This window comes from Hypanus sabinus, unplaced genomic scaffold, assembly GCF_030144855.1.
Source record: "Hypanus sabinus isolate sHypSab1 unplaced genomic scaffold, sHypSab1.hap1 scaffold_117, whole genome shotgun sequence".
Taxonomy (NCBI): Eukaryota; Metazoa; Chordata; class Chondrichthyes; order Myliobatiformes; family Dasyatidae; genus Hypanus; species Hypanus sabinus.
This window is the reverse complement of record NW_026779229.1, coordinates 37687-56429: the sequence shown is the minus strand read 5'-3', so window position 1 is coordinate 56429 and position 18743 is coordinate 37687. Positions and strand designations below refer to the sequence as shown.

The 18743-nt window shown below is 45.2% G+C and overlaps 1 protein-coding gene across 1 annotated transcript in view; it reads left to right on the top strand.

The window, feature by feature from the left end:
* Positions 1 to 6907, top strand: part of LOC132386472 (zinc finger protein 850-like) — a 40276-nt gene extending 33369 nt beyond the window's left edge. The window contains exon 5 of the mRNA XM_059958772.1: positions 5044 to 6907. Within this exon, the coding sequence (XP_059814755.1) occupies positions 5044 to 6706 (1663 nt within the window). The 3' untranslated portion in view covers positions 6707 to 6907. The remainder of the gene's footprint in view (positions 1 to 5043) is intronic.
* The last annotated feature ends 11836 nt before the right edge of the window (positions 6908 to 18743 follow it).

The window sequence follows — 18743 nt, the reverse complement described above, 5'->3', positions numbered from 1 at the left end:
GGGAATTTCTGTCCCTCGAGGGGTGCAAAATATTAGTTTTCCTCAGTTGAGCACCACGTAGGGTCATAACACGGAGTCACATGAGAGCTGGCCCCTGGCAGAAGGGGTTCAAATGAGGTGGAGTCCAGATAAAGTGCCCACCACTGGGTGGTCAGAGGAAGCTATCAGTTGTTCGCAGTAACAGCATGATATCCTTGTCCGTGCATAGAATCTCGACGTCCAACAGACAGAGCAAGTCTCTCCCTACGAGATTACACCCCCGTCTGGTGGTGACAGTAAATGAAACCTCACACTGCTTCCCCTGGAATTCCACCTGCTGTGGCTGGGTATGTGAATACGTTCGTTCCGTGCCTTAGCTGGAATCCCTTTTCCGATACTATTTCCTGATCGAGACTGGTTGTGGTTGCCCCACATCAATCATAAACGGAATTGAAATTCCAGCACCTGTCAATATTACACTGGGCTCTTCCTGAGGGATGATACTCAGAGTAGGAGGCATCCTTGCTTGTCCATTTCTAAACGGGTTGTTGTCCCCATCTGTCCCTTGGTAGGTTTTTGATCCCATTTCTGATCCCCAGATGTAGCCCGCTCGCATCCTTCCTGCTGAACATGTTCATTTTAAATATTAGTTCCCTTCGGGGTTGATCGGGATTCAAAAGCCGGGTCCCAATAATATGTCAAAGCTCGTCTCATTCTATTTCAGTCATTGTCAGGCCAGTCCATATTATTTGTTTTAATCCTGTTGGCTAACTTTGTTGGTAAGCATTGGAGCAGTAGGGCATTGAACAGGGGGGACAGATTCCCATCATTAAATGTTTGGTCTCCTGTGAAAGTGCCGTAGCAGGCCACAAATCACTCCCAACAGTCTGGTCCTGATTTCCCCAGGGTTATGTTTGCATCCAGGTACTTTAGTGATGCTACAGGTTGCTGGACAGCCCTTTCCAATGCTTGAATGATCTGGTCTGTCTGTTCATTCTCATTATGGTTTTCCGCCTGTAACTCCTGATAGGTTTGGTATCTCAATTCTGCCTTCCATTTCCGCCCCTCATCAGTTGACAGAATCCTGCAGCAGAGACCGAATAAATCTTACGGAGTCGCATTAAACATTTGTGTAGTACTCTGGACACACTGAGCAAACTGTGCTGGATTTTCTTTTCTATCTGGGGCCTGAATCATGATCATTATCGTTTCTTGAGGCTTCCAGGGTGCATACACAGGAATCACCATAAGACAAAGGAGCAGCAGTCGACCATTCAGCCCATCGAGTCTGCTCCTCCATTTCAATATGAGCTGATCCAATCTCCCCTTGAGTCCCATTCCCCCGCCTTCTCAGCATAACCTTTAATGCCCTGACTACTCATATACCTATCAATCTCTGCCTTAAATACACCCAATGACTTGGCCTCCACTGCCGCTGGTGGCAACAAATTCCACAGATTCACCACCCTCTGGCTGAAAAAATGTTTTCGCATCTCCATTCTGCATGGGCGCCCTGCAATCCTCAAGTCATGTCCTCTCGTACTGGACTCCCCCACCATGGGAAACAACTTTGCCACATCCACTCTGTCCATGTCTTTCAACATTCAAAATATTTCTGTGATGTCCCCCCGCATTCTTCTAAACACCAATGAGTACAGTCCAAGAGTGGTCAAACGTCCCTCATATGTTAACCCTCTCATTCCTGGAATCATTCCAGTGGATCTTCTCTGAACCCTCTCCAATGTCAGCACATCCTTTCTTAAATAAGGAGCCCAAAACTGCACACAAGTGATGTCTTACCAGTGCCTTATAGAGCCTCAACATCACATCCCTGCTCCTATACTCCATGTTCCTCTAGAAATGAATGCCAACATTGCATTCGCCATTTTCACCACCAACTCAGTCTGGAGGTTAACCTTAAGGGTATCCTTCACAAGGACTCCCAAGTGCCGTTGCATCTCAGAACTCTGAATTTTCTCCCCATTTAAATAATAGTCTGCCCGTTTATTTCTTCTACCAAAGTGCATGACCATACACTTTCAGACAATGTAATTCAATTGCCACTTCTTTGCCCATTCCCCCAATCTATCCAAGGCTCTCTGCAGACTCTCTGTTTCCTCAGTACAACGAGCCCCTCCACCTATCTTAGTATCATCAACAAACTTAACCACGAAGCCATCTATTCCATAATCCAAATCGTTGATACACAACGTAAAAAGAAACGGCCCCACACGGACCCCTGTGGAACACCACTGGTAACCGGCAGCCAACCAGCATGGGATGCCTTTATAAAACAACACACAAAAAATGCTGGTGGAACACAGCAGGCCAAGCAGCATCTATAAGGAGAAGCACTGTCCACGTTTTGGGCCGAGACCCTTCGTCAGGACTCAATGGGAATGCCTTTATTTCCACTTTCTGTTTCCCGCCAATCAACCAACGCTCTATCCACGTATGTAACTTTCCTGTAATTCCATGGACTCTTATCTTGTTTAGCAGCCTCATGTGTGGCACCTTGTCAAAGGCCTTCTGAAAATCCAAATACACAACATCCACTGCATCTCCCTTGTCTAGCCTACTTGTGATTCCCTCAAAAAATTACACTAGGTTTGTCAGGCAGGATTTTCCTTTAAGGAAACCATGCTGAGTTCAGCCTATCTTGTCATATGCCTCCAGGTACTCCGTAACCTCATCCTTGACAATTGACTCCAACAACTTCCGAACAACCGCTGTCAAGATAACAGGTCTATAATTTCCTTTTTCTCCCTTGCCCCTTTCTTAAGTAGCAGTGTGACATTTGCAGTCTTCCAGTCCTCCGGAACCATGCCAGAGACTATCGACTTTTGAAAGATCATTGCTAATGCCTCCGCAATCTCCACTGCTACCTCCTACAAAACACGAGGGTGCATTCCATCTGGTCCAGGAGATTTATCTACCCTTAGACTATTCAGCTTCCTGAGTACTTACTCTGTCGTAATTGTGACTGCGCACATTTCTCTTCCCTGACACCCTTGAATGTCCGGTATATTTCTGATGTCTTCCTCAGTGAAGACTGATGCATAATACTCGTTCAGTTCCTCCGCCATCTCCTTATCTCCCATTACAATTTGCCAGCATCATTTTTTATCAGTCCTATATCTATTCACAAAGCCTTTTACTCTTTATATACTTGAGAAAGCTTTTAGTATCATCTTTGATATTATTTGCTCGCTTCCTTTCATAGTTCATCTTTTCCCTCTAAATGACCTTCTTAGTTTCCTTCTGTAAGCTTTTAAAAACTTCACAATCCCCTGTCTTCCCACTAATTTTTGCGTCCTTCTATGCCCTCTGCTTTACTTTAACTTTGGCTTTGACTTCTCTTGTCAGCCACGGTTGCATCCTTTTTCCATTCGAAAATTTCTTCTTCTTTGGAATATATCTGTCCTGCACCTTCCTCACTTCTCACGTAACTCCAGCCACTGCTGCTCTGCCGTCCTTCCTGCTAGTGTCCCTTTCCAGTCAACCTTGGCCAGTTCCTCTCTCATGCCACTGTTATTTCCTTTACTCCACTGAAATAGCGACACATCGGATTTCAGCTTCTCTTTCTCAAATTTCACAGGAACTCAGTCATGTTGTGATCACTGCCTCCTAAGGGTTCCTTCACTTTCATCTCTCTAATTACCTCTGTTTCATCACACAATACCCAATCCAGTACAGCTGATCCCCTAGTGGGCTCAACAATAAGCTGTTCTCAAAAGCAGTCTCAGAGACATTCTACAAATTCTCTCTCTTGAGATCCAGTGCTGACCTGATTTTCCCAATCCACTCGCAAGTTAATATCCCCCAAAATTGGAATTCCTTGGAATGTAGAAGATTGAGGGGAGATTTGACAGAGACGTACCAAAATCATGAGGGTTATAGATGGGGAAAATGCAAGCTGGCTTTTTCCACTGAGATTGGGTGGGACTACAACCAGAGGCCATGGGTTAAGGGTGAAAGGTGAAATGTTAAGGGAAACATGAGGGGAAACTTCTTCCACTGACGGTCATCCGGGTGTGGAATGAGCAGAAAACCCAGCTGGACCATGCGAGGTCAGTTTCAACTTCTAAGAGGGTTGTATAGGCACCTGGATGGCAGGGGTACAGGAGCAGACAGTTTAAATAGTTCAACACAAACTAGATGGGCCAAAGGGCCTGATTCTGTGTTGTGCTTTTCTATGACTGTGACAAGAACCTGAAATAATATGATTATTCATTTAATTCCTTTTAACAGCTGTGCGGACCAACCATTCATCTGGGCAGGAAACGTTTACATGGCTTCAAAACTGTGGCACTTCACATTGACAATAGATAAAAGAAAATCCCAGCTGCACGTCAACAAAGGGTATTTGTGTGAGAGTGTTCAGTTACTTTGCGGACAGGCACTCTTGCAGCTCAGTGGAAACAGAGAATAATACCAATGGAGAGAGTCAAACTGAGCCAGGTCACAGACTGGTGACGGCAGAAATGCCCGATTCTTATAGACACAGGAAGATCATCAGAGAATTTGATGGTCGTTCCAGATACCTGCACTGTGCCCAGCTGGAAGATGACTTCTCTCTCCAACTTGGGTTGAACCTCACTGTAACAGTGTGATGCCAGATCACACCTTGACACCTCAAGTAATCTCGTCTGACATATTGTCCTTCACCCATTGATGTACTATAAATCTTTTTCAGGTTAAAAACAACAAGGAAATTATCTACGGGGAGGTCAAACACAACACGCTGTTTTGTTGTCTATGTCCAGATATTTAAGAAGTGGAACAAGGGATTCACTCGATCATCATTCCTACTCAGGCTGTGGGGAGTGATTCACTCGATCATTATTCCTATTCAGACTGTGGGAGAGATTCATCGATCATCTGACCGACTGACATGCTGTCAATTTACACGGGGGGAATCCATTTATCTGCTCAGTCATCCACTCTAATGGCTCACCAGCGAGTTCACACCGGGGTGTGGCCATTCACCTGCTCAGACTGTGGGAAGGGATTCATGTTGTCAGCTCACCTACTGAGTCATCAGTCAGTTCACACGGGTGAGAGGCCATTCACCTGCTCTGACTGTGGGAAAGGATTCACTTTGTCATCTAATCTTAAGCTACATCAGCGAGTTCACTCTGGGGAGAGGCCGTTCACCTGCTCAGACTGTGGGAAGGGATTGGCGTTGTCTTCCCACCTACTGAGACATCAGTTAGTACACACTGGTGAGAGGCCATTCACCTGCTCAGAATGTGGGAAAAGATTCACTTCGTCATCTCAACTTAAGGTACATCAGCGAGTTCACACTGGGGAGAGGCCATTCACCTGCTCAGACTGTGGAAAAGGATTCACTCAGTCATCCCACCTTCAAGCACATCAGCGAGTTCACACTGGGGAGAGGTCGTTCAACTGCTCAGAGTGTGGGAAGGGATTCGCGTTGTCATCTCACCTACTGAGACATCAGTTAGTTCACACTGGTGAGAGGCCATTCACCTGCTCAGAATGTGGGAAAAGATTCACTTTGTCATCTCAACTTAAGGTACATCAGCGAGTTCACACTGGTGAGAGGCCGTTCACCTGCTCGGACTGTGGAAAAGGATTCACTCAGTCATCCCACCTAGAAGCACATCAGCGAGTTCACACTGGGGAGAGGCCATTCACCTGCTTAGACTGTGGGAAGGCATTCACACAGTTTGCTACCCTACAAGCACACCGGTCAGTTCACACTGGGGAGAGGCCGTTCACCTGCTCAGACTGTGGGAAAGGATTCACTTCGTCATATAAACTTAAGGTGCATCAGCGAGTTCACACTGGGGAGAAGCCATTCTCCTGCTTAGACTGTGGGAAGGGATTTGCGTTGTCATCTCACCTACTGAGACATCAGTTAGTACACACTGGTGAGAGGCCGTTCACCTGCTCAGACTGTGGGAAAGGATTCACTCAGTCATCCCAACTACAAGCACATCAGCGAGTTCACACTGGGGAGAGGCCATTCACCTGCTCAGACTGTGGGAAAGGATTCACTTCATCATATAAACTTAAGGTACATCAGCGAGTTCACATGGGGGAGAGGCCGTTCACCTGCTCGGACTGTGGGAAAAGATTCACTTCGTCATCTCAACTGGAGATTCATCAGCAAGTTCACACTGGGGAGAGGCCGTTCACCTGCTCAGACTGTGGGAAAGGATTCACTCAGTCATCCCAACTACAAGCACATCAGCGAGTTCACACTGGGGAGAGGCCGTTCACCTGCTCAGACTGTGGGAAAGGATTCACTCAGTCATCCCACCTGCGAGCACATCAGCGAGTTCACACTGGGGAGAGGCCGTTCACCTGCTCGGACTGTGGGAAGGGATTCACTCAGTCATCCCACCTGCGAGCTCATCAGCGAGTTCACACTGGGGAGAAGCCGTTCACCTGCTTAGACTGTGGGAAGGGATTTGCGTTGTCATCTCACCTACTGAGACATCAGTTAGTACACACTGGTGAGAGGCCGTTCACCTGCTCAGAATGTGGGAAAAGATTCACTTTGTCATCTCAACTTAAGGTACATCAGCGAGTTCACACTGGGGAGAGGCCATTCACCTGCTCAGACAATGGAAAAGGATTCACTCAGTCATCCCACCTGCGAGCACACTACTCAGTTCACACCGGGGAGACTCTAGACACCTGCTCGGACTTTGGGAAGAGATTCTCTCAGTCAAATCAACCAAATGTGCATCATTGAGTTCTCACTGGAGAGACCGTTCACTGGATGTGTGTCCATCACCGTTGCTGAATGCAATTTCGAGACTGACTGTCGGTGCTGAACTCTGCAATCATTGCTGCTGCTCACCACACCCAGTTCTGCACCCTGGTCAATGGGCATGGGAGGAGTTTCTTCTGCTGCACATTTACCTTTAATAGGACTGGAGTTTAATATTTTGCATCTGTGACAAATAAATCAGTTCTATTTTAAACTCTGTCTCTGGTACTTAGTGAAATTATAACACACATAGTGCACAGTAGAGAGTCAACTCAGGCCGCCTGGACTTTGCTGAGATTCAATTCCACGATAGTCCTTTTAAATCATCCCCTGTTATTCACCTCTCACTCTCCCTGTGGTGATGGGTTCCAAATAGTCACCACTCTGTGGGTGAAGAGGTTTCCCTTGAATTCTCTGTGGACTGAAGAAGTTGAGCTGACTGCAGTTCTGTCTGAGATGTTCTTCGCCCCTCAGATCTCTGGATGAGGAAGAATGACATTGGTAGTTAACCTCAATAATCACGACTCATTTCCATTTTATGAGTCATTTTTCCTACTAACAAAGGATAGTTGAAAACACCAGTGTCGTTTAAAGACTGGAATTAGAATCGGAAACCATCAGTTGGATGTTCAAAGAATCATGGTCAGAAGCCAGAGGCAGGTCTGCACAGGGTAGAGTTTGTGGCTCTGGAAGATGGTTGGGGTAAGAACGTATTATGAGAAGGGAATCAGCAGCAGGAAGTGGAAACAAATAACAAAATAGGAACATTTTGAAGCTGATTGACAGAAAATAATTGGGTTGTCTGACTGATGACAGAAACAATACCTGTTGTGAGGTGCTCCATTGGTCGAGGGAGATGTGGGTGTTGGGAATGGTTATATCTATTGAGGGAGTTAGTCCTGCTTGTTCATCCTGTAATATAATTTCTGGATGGTTATTATATAACCATATAATAATTACAGCACGGAAACAGGCCATCTCGGCCCTTCTAGTCCGTGCTGAAAGCTTACTCTCACCTAATCCCACCGACCTGCACTCAGCCCATAACCCTCCATTCCTTTCCCGTCCATGTACCTATCCATTTTTTAAAAAATATCGAACCTGCTTCTACCACTTCTACTGGAAGCTCCTCCACACAGCTACCACTCTCTAAGTAAAGAAGTTCCCACTTGTGTTACCTCTAAACTTTTGCCCCCTAACTCTCAAATCATGTCCTCTTGTTTGAATCTCCCCGACTCTCAATGGAAAAAGTCTATCCGCATCAACTTCATCTATCTCCGTCATATTTTTAAATACCTCTATCAAGTCCCCACTCAAACTTCTATGCTTCAAAGAATAAAGACCTAACTTGTTCAACCTTTCTCTGTAACTTAGGTGCTGCAACCCACGTAAAATTCTGGTAAATTTTCTCTGTACTCTATTATATTGACACCTTTCCTATAATTCGGTGAACAGAACTGTACACAGTACTCTGAATTCGGCTTGAACAATGCCTTGTATATTTTTAACATTACATCCCAACTGCTATACTCAATGCTCTGATTTATAAAGGCCAGCATACCAAAATCTTTCTTCACAACCCTATCCACATGAGATTTCACCTTCAGGGGACTATTCACCATCATTCTATTATCTATGCCCCACAGATCACTCTGTTCTACTGCATTCTTCAATGTCTTACTGTTTACATGTATGTCCTATTTTGATTAGACCTACCAAAATGTTGCACCTCACACATCAGCATTAACCTCCATCTGACATCTTTCTGTCCACTCTTCTAACTGGCTTAATTCTCTCTGCAAGCTTTAAAAACCTGCTTCATTATCCACAACGCCACCTATCTTAGTATCATCTGCATACTTTCTAATCCAATTTACCGCCCCATCATCCAGATCATTAATGTATATAACAAACAACATTAGACCCAGTACAGATCCCAGAGGCACACCACTAGTCACCGGCCTCTAACCGGACAAACAGTTATCCACCATTACTCTCCCATCTAGCCACTGATAAATCCATTTTACTACTTCAAAATTAATACCTAACGATTGAACCTTCCTAACTAACCTTCCATGTGGAATCATGTCAAAGGCCTTACTGAAGTCCATACAGACAACATCCACTGCTTTATCCTTGTCAACTTTCCTAGTAACCACTTCAAAAAGTTCAATATGTTTTATCAAACATGACCTTCCACACACAAATCCATGTTGACTGTTCCTAAACAGACCCTGTCTAATCAGATAATTATATATACCATATCTAAGAATATTTTCCATTAATTTACCCACCACTGATGTCAAACTTACAGGCCCATCATTGCTAGGTTTACTCTGAGATACCTTTTTAAACAATAGAACAACAATACGCCAATTCTCTGGCACCATCCCCCTTTCAAATGACATTAGGAATATTTTTGTCAGAGTCCCTGCTATTTCTACACTAACTTCCCTCAAGGTTCTAGGAAATATCCTATCAGGACCGGAGACTTGTCCACTTTTATATTCTTTAAAAGCTTTAGTACTTCCTCTTCGTTAATCATCTTAGTTTCCATAACTACCCTACTTGTTTCCCTTACCTTACACAATTCAATATAATTCTCCTAAGTGAATACTGATGAAAATAAAATTTTCAAAACCTCCCCCACTCCTTTTGGCTACACACATAGCTGTCGAGTCTGATTCTCTAAGGGACCAATTTTATCCCTCATTATCCTTTTGCTATTAACTTAACTGTAGAAACCCTCTGGATTCATTTTCACCTTACTTGCCAAAGCAGCCTCATATCATCTTTTAGCTTTTCTAATTTATTTTTACATTTTTACATTCTTTATATTAGATTCTTTTTATTCTTTATATTCCCCGAGCACCACAATTGCTCCATGCTGCCTATATTTATTATAGATCTCTCTCATTTTCCAAACCAAGTTTCCAATATCCCTTGAAAACCTTGGCCCTCTCGAACTTTTAACCTTTCCTTTCAACCTAATAGGAACATAAAGATTCTGTACCCTCAAAAATTCACCTTTAAATGACCTCCATTTCTCTATTATATCCTTCCCATTAACAAATTGTCCCAATCCACTCCTAAATCTTTTTGCATCTCCTGAAAGTTAGCCTTTCTCCTATCAAAAATCTCAACCCTGGTTCCAGTCCTATCCTCCTCCATAATTATTTTGGAACAAAATCACTGGACACTATGTGGTCCCCAACACAATCCTCCGTCACCTGAGCTATCTCATTCCCAGCAGGAGATCCAACACTGCCACTTCTCTAGTTGGTATCTCTTTGTATTGCTGCAAACAACTATCCTGCACACATTTTACAAACTCAAAACCATGCAGCCGTTTTACAGAATGGGCTTCCCAGTCTATGTGTGGAAAATTAAAATCTGCCACAATCACAACCTTGTGCTTACTACAAATAACTACTATCTCCTTACAAATTTGCTCATCCAATTCTCGCTCCCCATTAGGTGGTCTATAATACACCCCTTTAAGTGTTACTACACCTTTCCCATTCCTTAATTCCACCCAAATAGTCCCCCTGGACGAGCCCTCTAATCTATCCAGTGAAAACACCGCCCTGATATTTTCTTGGACAAGCAATGCAACGCCTTCCCCTCTTGCCCCTCCGATTCTATCACACCTGAAGCAACGAAATCTAGGAATATTTAGTTGCCAATCACACCCCTTCTGCAAACATGTTTCACTAATAGCTACAACATCATATTTCCAGGTATCAATCCTTGCTCTAACCTCATCCACCTTTCTTGCAATGCTCCTAGCATTAAAATAAATGCATTTAAGAAACTCTCCACCTCTTCCTCTCTGCTTATCCCTAACGGTGCACACAACTTTATTATCTTTTTGTTTTCCTTCTCCCCTACATCTTCGGTATGAACCCTCCTACATCAGGGAGGAAGTTCAAATCATATCTGTGTTAAATGTTTAACCATCACAGTAACTGAAGGCAGCTGCAGGTTCACGAGGGACTGTTACTGTCAAATTCTGCAGTTTTTGCGGCTGCTCATCGCACCCAGGACTGAACCCCGGTCATTGAGCCTTGGAGGAGTCTGTAAGGCTGATGTTAGCCTTAAACTAGACTGGTGTTTAATATTGTGGATCTGTGAAAGATAAATCAGTTTTGTATCAAATCCCGTGTTTCAGGTACTTACTGTCTCCACTGCACTCACTATGGACGCTACAAAGTCCAGTCGGCCTATCTGGTTCCTGCCCATGTTTCTGTTCCATATCCGGATATCAAAATCTACCCCTGCCGTGCCCCTCTCACACTCCCTGAGGTGTCAGGTTGCAACTAGTCACCACTCCGTGGAATAGGAGATTTCCGTTGAATTTCACAGAATCATAGAAATCTATTTTCCTAAGCTCCATGTACCTATCTCAGAGTCTCTTAAAAGACCCTATTGTATCCGCCTCTACCACCATTGCTGACAGTGCATTCCACACACACACACACACACCACTGTTTGCTTAAAAAAAAACCTTAGCTCTGATATCTCCTCTGTACCTACTTCCAAGCAGTTTAAACCTATTCCCCCTCGTGTTAGCCGTTTCAGCCTGGGAAAAAGCCTCTGGCTATCCACACGACCAATGCCTCTCATCATCTTATACACCCGCATGATTTTCTCCAGTAAGACGATGAGCTCACTGTGGTTTTGACATTCCCTCCCCCCTTTCCTCCCCATCTCTCCTCTTCCTCCCCCTCCCTCCTCTACCCCTTCCCCTCTCCCAACCTCCCCCTATGTGTTTCACGTCACTGACCCGCCTCACTCAGGCACTCAACGTGACACTCACAGTAAACGAACCTGCGGTCTCGTAACACAATGCAACTCTGAAGTCTGACAGCAGACCAGCGAGTGAATCTTCGATGGTGCAGAGTCAAAAACCAGAGAGCTGCCAGATTGAGTCAGGCTTTGGGGCTGCAAAGAGAGATGGGGTCCAGAGTTTACGAGGAGGAGGAATCAGACCAGCTGGATGTGGCTACAAAAGAAAGATTAGAAGCATTTGGAAACTGGTTGATCGAAAAAAAAGGTGGTTAATTTCTGCAAAATACTGGTGGAAATCAACAGACAGCAATTGTGAAGAGGAATAAAAAGACAACGTTTACACCGAGCCCCTTCAGCATGCCTAGCCTGTGTACTCCGCTGCTTAGTTGCTGCTTGAACTGCAGAGTTCCTCCAGCATTTTGTGTGTGTGCGTCTCTGTATTCCAAGCAACTGCAGAATCTCCTGTGTTTTATAACTGCATTTTACTTTGGCATTAGATACGCGTTGATATTGAGTATATTGCTTATGGGAGCCGCTTTCTGCGTTAAAACAGCTGCAGATTTTTCGATACACTCGAAAAAAATAAGGTATAGACCTTGAACCGGTAACTGCACAAATCTTTAATGGCACCGTGATTACCCATAGGGCCATGAGTTAAAAATTTCGCCGTCGTTGAGGCACCGATGAAATGCGCAGGCGTCAGGCTGAGGACGTCCCCGAGTGTCACGCATGCGCATAGTACACTGAAGGCTTGAAAATGTCGGATGGAGGTAAGAGTGATTCTCCGTGTTTTTCTCTGAAACACCAACTTCAGAACGATTCCTGTGAAATCCGGACATCACAGTCCGCAATCCCGGGACAGTCCTGCTCTCTTCCCTCTCTCTCAGCCTCACGATCCGTACACGGGCCCCGGGGAGCTCCCGGCTGATGAGGGAATGGGAACTGATGGATCTCTCAGACAGAGCTGAGCAGCTATCTAAATGCAAGGATTAGGAACTCGGAGAAAGGGAACAAAATCTTTTACATCACCAGTTGAGAAATTCGCCTTTGTTCTACCTCCGATCACTGACAGGAGAAAACCTGCAGATGCTGGAAATCCAACCAACACACACAAAATGCCGGAGGAACTCAGCATTAGTACTCTTTTCCGTAGATGCTGCCCGGCCTGCTGAGTTCCTCCAGCATTTTGTGTGTGTTGCTTGTTCCACCTCCTCTTGTTCTGGACTTTTCAACCCGTGACGACATGTTTTGTACCATTCTCTTTGGAAGATAATGATATCAAACACCTTTGCCCTGGGCAACAAGTAGCTTTCACATCAAATGTGCCAGACTCCAGTGAGACAGACTACTGCCCTTCCCTTCATATTCATTGGGATTGCCATCACTGAGGTCACCACCATCAGTCATTGGGGGAGACTTCAGGGGAAATATTTATGTACAATACAGAAACTGGTGATACCTGTGTGTATTGTGGTGATGCAAAAGTTGTTGGAGAGTTTACAAGAGGGAAGAATTGGAGTGCTATTTGGAAATCTGACTTTTTAAAGCATAATTTAGCAAGCAAACCACTTATGGACAAAGTGCAAAAGCACTGGAGAGAAAATCCTTCATTACCCTTTACAGGCCTGTGACATGGTGTGAGAGGGCAGATGAACTGAATCGAGCCCAGAGGAGATCACAGTTCTTACAGACAGTGATTTGCTGGCTGTTAAAATGAATACCTCTCTATATAAAATTCGCAGTGCACATGTCGTCACTGGGTAAAAGAATGCACAGTACAAGATTTCTGTGCACACTGGTGATTACAAATTAGAGGGGACATTGGTGGGGAGAACTCCAGTGTCCTTGACACCCTCACCTACAAGATGTGCACCCAGCAGCACTTTGAGGAGTTGGAGCTGAAAACGGATGAATTGTGGATCATCCAGCAGTTGGAGGGGGTGATAGATATGACATGAAGAGAGGTGAGTTACACCTAAGGTGCAGGAGACAGGAAACTAGGTGAGAGACGTGAAGGGGAATGAAGTTAAATAGCCATCGCAGAGTACTCTTGTTGCCATCCCACACAACAGCCAGGTGGGCCACTTTCGAAACTGTTGGGGATGGAGGGATTACCTGGCAGAGGAAAGTCAAACGGGTGATAGGGGATTCGTTAGTTAGGGGAACAGAACAGAGGGGATAAAAGGTCAGTTTTGATGGTGTCAAAAGGACCTGACAAGTGTGGTTTGGGATAGGCCGTTTTCTGGCAAAGGAGTACTTGGTAAGTGGGAGGCCTTCAGAAGTGACATTTTTGAGAGTGTAGAGTTCGTATGCTGAAAGGTAACTGGTGAAGGGAGCCTTGGTTTTCAAGAGATATTGAGGCCCCCGATATTTTGTTCCTCTAAATGCCTCAGACTGTTGGGTGCTACCAAGACTCATTAATGACAACAGTATCATAATTCCACCCCCGAGCTCATCAGACTTATTTTTAGTCGTCTTCTGTTGGTTTCTAAAAGCTTCCAATAGTTTTTGCTCTTTTGTTTGCCCTCTCTTTGGCTTTTATGTTGGCTTTGGCTTCTCATTTCAGCCACGGTTGTGTCTTCCTGCCTTTACAAAGCTTCCACTTCTTTGGGATGTATCAATCACTCAGCTCCTGAATTGCTCCCAGAAACTCCAGCCATTGTTGCTCCGTTGTCACTCCTATCTTTCCCTTCCAAGCAAGTTTAGCCAGCTTCTGTCACAGAAACATGGAGAAGTTCAGTACGGAAACAGGCTATTTGCCCAATCCATTCAATGCCAAACAAACATTTAAACTGTCTAATGCAACTAACTGCACCGGGACCATCGCCCACCATACCCCTACCATCCAGGCTCCCATCCAAACTTCTTTTAAATGGTGAAACCGAACTCATATTCACCACTTGTGCTGGCATCTCATTGCACGCTCTCACGACCATTTCAGTAAAGAGCTTTTCCAAATGTTCCCATTAAATTTTCACTTCCCCGCTTACCCATGACCTATGGTTGTCATCGCACCCATCCTCAGTGGAAAAAGCTGCTTACCTGTACCCTATCTATACTGTCATAACGTTGTCTATTCCCAACAAATCCTCAAAGATATGTATAATATCTTTGTTTATGTTTAGAGCCTTTTTCAGATGTATAGGATGATGAGGGACACTGATCGTGTGGATAGCTAGAGGTTTTTACCCCAGGGCTGAAATGGCTAATGTGAGGGAGCATAGTTTCAAGGTGCTTGAAAGTTGATATGGAGGGGATGTCAGGGGTAACTTTATTTACACTGAGAGTTGTGGGTGCATAGAACGGATTGCAGGCTACTTGTGTGAGAGTGTTTCAGTTACTTTGGGGCCAGGAACCCATGCAGCTCAGTGGGAACAGGGAACAATACCAACGGAGAGAGTCAAACTGAGCCAGGTCACAGATTGGAGACGGCAGAAATGCCTCATTCTTAAAGAGACAGGAAGAGCATCAGGGAATTGATGGTCATTCCAGATACCAGCACTGTGCCCAGTTAAAGGTGATTTCTCTCTCCAACTTGGGTTAAACTTCACTGAAACAGTGTGATGCCAGCTCACACCTTGACAACTCAAGGAATCTCATCTGAAATGTTGTCCTACACCCATTGATGGATTTTGTAAATCTTTTTACAGGTTAAAAATGACAAGGAATTTGCCTACGGGAATCTCGAACACAACACACTAGTTTTGCTGTCTCTGTCCAGATATTTAAGAAGTGGAGCAAGAGATTCACTCGATCATCCTTCCTGCTCAGACTGTGGGTAGGGATTCACTCGATCATCTGACCAACTGGCATGCCCATTAGTTTACATGGGGGGAGCCCATTCATCTGCTCAGACAGTGGGAATGGATTCACTCGGTCATCTCAACTGAAGGTACATCAGCAAGTTCACACTGGGCAAGGCCATTCACCTGTTCTGTGAGTGAGAAGGGATTCAGTTGGTCTTCCCACCTGCGGACACACCAGTCAGTTCACACTGGGCAGAGGCTGGTCATCTGAGGAATTTGTGGAGAAGGATTGACTCGGTCATCTGTCCTAATGGCTCACCAGCGAGTTCACACCGGGGAGAGGCCGTTCACCTGCTCGGACTGTGGGAAAGGATTCACTTCCACATATAAGTTACTGAGACACCAGTCAGTTCACACCGGGGAGAGGCCATTCACCTGCTCAGACTGTGGGAAGGGATTCGCTCAGACATCTCAACTGAAGGTACATCAGCGAGTTCACACTGGGGAGAGGCCATTCACCTGCTCAGACTGTGGGAAGGGATTCGCTCAGACATCTCAACTGAAGGTACATCAGCGAGTTCACACTGGGGAGAGGCCATTCACCTGCTCAGACTGTGGGAAGGGATTCGCTCAGTCATCTCAACTGAAGGAACATCAGCAAGTTCACACTGGGGAGAGGCCATTCACCTGCTTGGACTGCGGGATGGGATTCATTTCGTCATATAAGTTACTGAAACACCGGTCAGTTCACACCGGAGAGTGGCCGTTCACCTGCTCAGACTGCGGAAAGGGATTCACTGAGTTACCTCAACTTCAGGTACATCAGCGAGTTCACACCAGAGAGAGGCCATTCACCTGCTCAAACTGTGGGAAGGGATTCGCTCAGTCATCTCAACTGAAGGTACATCAGCAAGTTCACACTGGAGAGTGGCCAATAACCTGCTCGGACTGCGGGATAGGATTCGCTTCGTCATCCCATCTGAAGATACATCAGCGAGTTCACACTGGTGAGAGGCCGTTCACCTGCTCAGACTGTGGGAAGGGATTCACTTCATCATCCCATCTGAAGATACATCAGCGAGTTCACACTGGGGAGCGGCCATTCACCTGCTCAGACTGTGGGAAGGGATTCATTTCATCATCCCATCTGAAGGTACATCAGCGAGTTCACACTGGGGAGAGGCCGTTCACCTGCTCGGACTGTGGGAAAGGATACTCTCAGTTATCTCAACTGAAGGCACACCAGGGAGTTCACACCGGAGAGTGGCCAATCACCTGCTCAGACTGTGGGAAGGGATTCCCTTCGTTATCCCAACTGAAGATACATCAGCGAGTTCACACTGGTGAGAGACCATTCACCTGCTCAGACTGTGGGAAGGGATTCACTCGATCATCCCATCTGCAGATACATCAGCGAGTTCACACTGGTGAGAGGCCGTTCACTTGCTCAGTCTGTGGGAAGGGTTTCACTTCGTCATCCCAACTGAAGGTACATCAGCAAGTTCACACTGGGGAGAGGCCGTTCACTTGCTCAGAGTGTGGGAAGGGATTCACTCGGTCATCCCAACTACTGACACACCAGCAAGTTCACACTGGGGAGTGGCCTTTCACCTGCTCAGAATGTGGGAAAGGATTCACTGAGTCATACACCTTACTGGTACATCGGCGAGTTCACACTGGGGAGAAGCCGTACACTTGCTCAGAATGTGGGAAGGGATTCACTCAGTCATCCATCCTAAAGGCACACCAGCGCCTTCACACTGGGTAGAGACCAATCTGCTTGGACTTTGGGAAGAAATCTCAGCCAAAACAACCAGTGTGCATCATTGAGTTCACACTGGGGAGAGGCCGTTCACCTGCTGTGAATGTAGGAAGCGATTCACTCAGTCATCTAATGTTATGTAGCTTCCAGTTGTGCTGGCAGCTTAACAGAGGGGGTTATAGCCCCCAGTCTGGCCAAACTGAAGAATCTCGTTTGGGTGGATACTGAGCAATGTGTCCCCTGTGTAATCTGCCCTTGGGGTTCATACTCTCTGTGGACTGTCTCTTTAAAGTGCAAAGAGAACCGAGACTGACCTTGGACGCTGTTGGATTTCTGCAGAAGTGCTGGGTTGCTATGCTGACCAGCTAATGTTTATGTTCTGTGTGGTTAAGCAAGGTCAGAATGATCCTTTACCAACACAGAACAAGCAAGCGACTTCTTACAGAGAAGTCTATTATCCCCCCCTCCCTATCTTGTGAACTAAATTGAATCTACCACATCATCGTAAGACAATGTTGTTTACCACCTTGGTTTTGGATTTTATATACAGGTGGCTCCCGTTTTTCGGACGTTCGCTTTACGACAGCTCACTGTTACGAAAGACCTACATTAGTACCTGTTTTTGCTAACCAAAGAGGATTTTCACTTTTATGATAAAGATGATGACTGCTTTATACGTGAGTTTACCCCGAGAAAGACTACCGTGACCGTGAAGCCTTGTGCGGCAGTGGTGTATGCATGCGTGCACGTGCCGATTTTCTTTCTCTCCAAATCAATTTCAGTTCACTATCTTCTGGATTTTCAGTGAAACTACACCGTACATACAATATTTCTACTTTATATAGTGTGTATACTTATCATATCATTCCTACTTTTACTATAGGTTAGTGTTATTTTAGGTTTTATGTGCTATTTGGTATGATTTGGTGGGTTTTCTTTGGGTCTGGGAACGTCCACAATCTTTTCCCATTTAGATTAATGGTGATTGCTTCTTTGCTTCATGACATTTCGGCTTACAAACGGTTTCATAGGAACGCTCTAGCCTTAGGTACCGGGGGAAACCTGTATTCACACCTCTATATGCATAACATTGCTAACCCTTGGATTATCTGGTTTAAGTTCACTATTATTAGTAGTTACTAATAAAATTTTGTTTGTTAACTGCAAAACTAGACTCCAAGTGTGTTTAATTGTTGCTGGTAGTTTTATAGGTTTGCGTCTGTGTGACACCTGAAGTAACAAATTGTACATAATATGTGATTAAACTATTAAGATTTATAATTCTTACTTTGACCAGAGGGTTAGTAAAGAAAACAAAAAAAAAAAGAAAAAGGGCCCAGTCTCTCCATTCACGTCTTCTCATCTCTCCCCAGCAAAAGGCCATGAAAATCTCTCTTCCAGACTCACAAGAAAGAACATTTCTCTCATTGGATAGTCCCACACTCCAAAACCCTGTTATCTCTAGTCGTAACCTAAACATTGCTGCTGCAGGGAAGCCATTACCTCAGCAGTGAAACATTACAGAGAGGCTGTTACATCAGCAGTGAAACCTTACAGTGTGTTACACTTGTGGCACACTACCAGGTTCAAACTCGGGAGATAGTTTCAATGAGCTGCATGCTGGATATTTGTCCATCACCGTTGCTGAATGCAATTTCGAGACCGACTGTCGGTGCTGAACTCTGCAATTGTTGCTGCTGCTCACCACACCCAGTTCTGC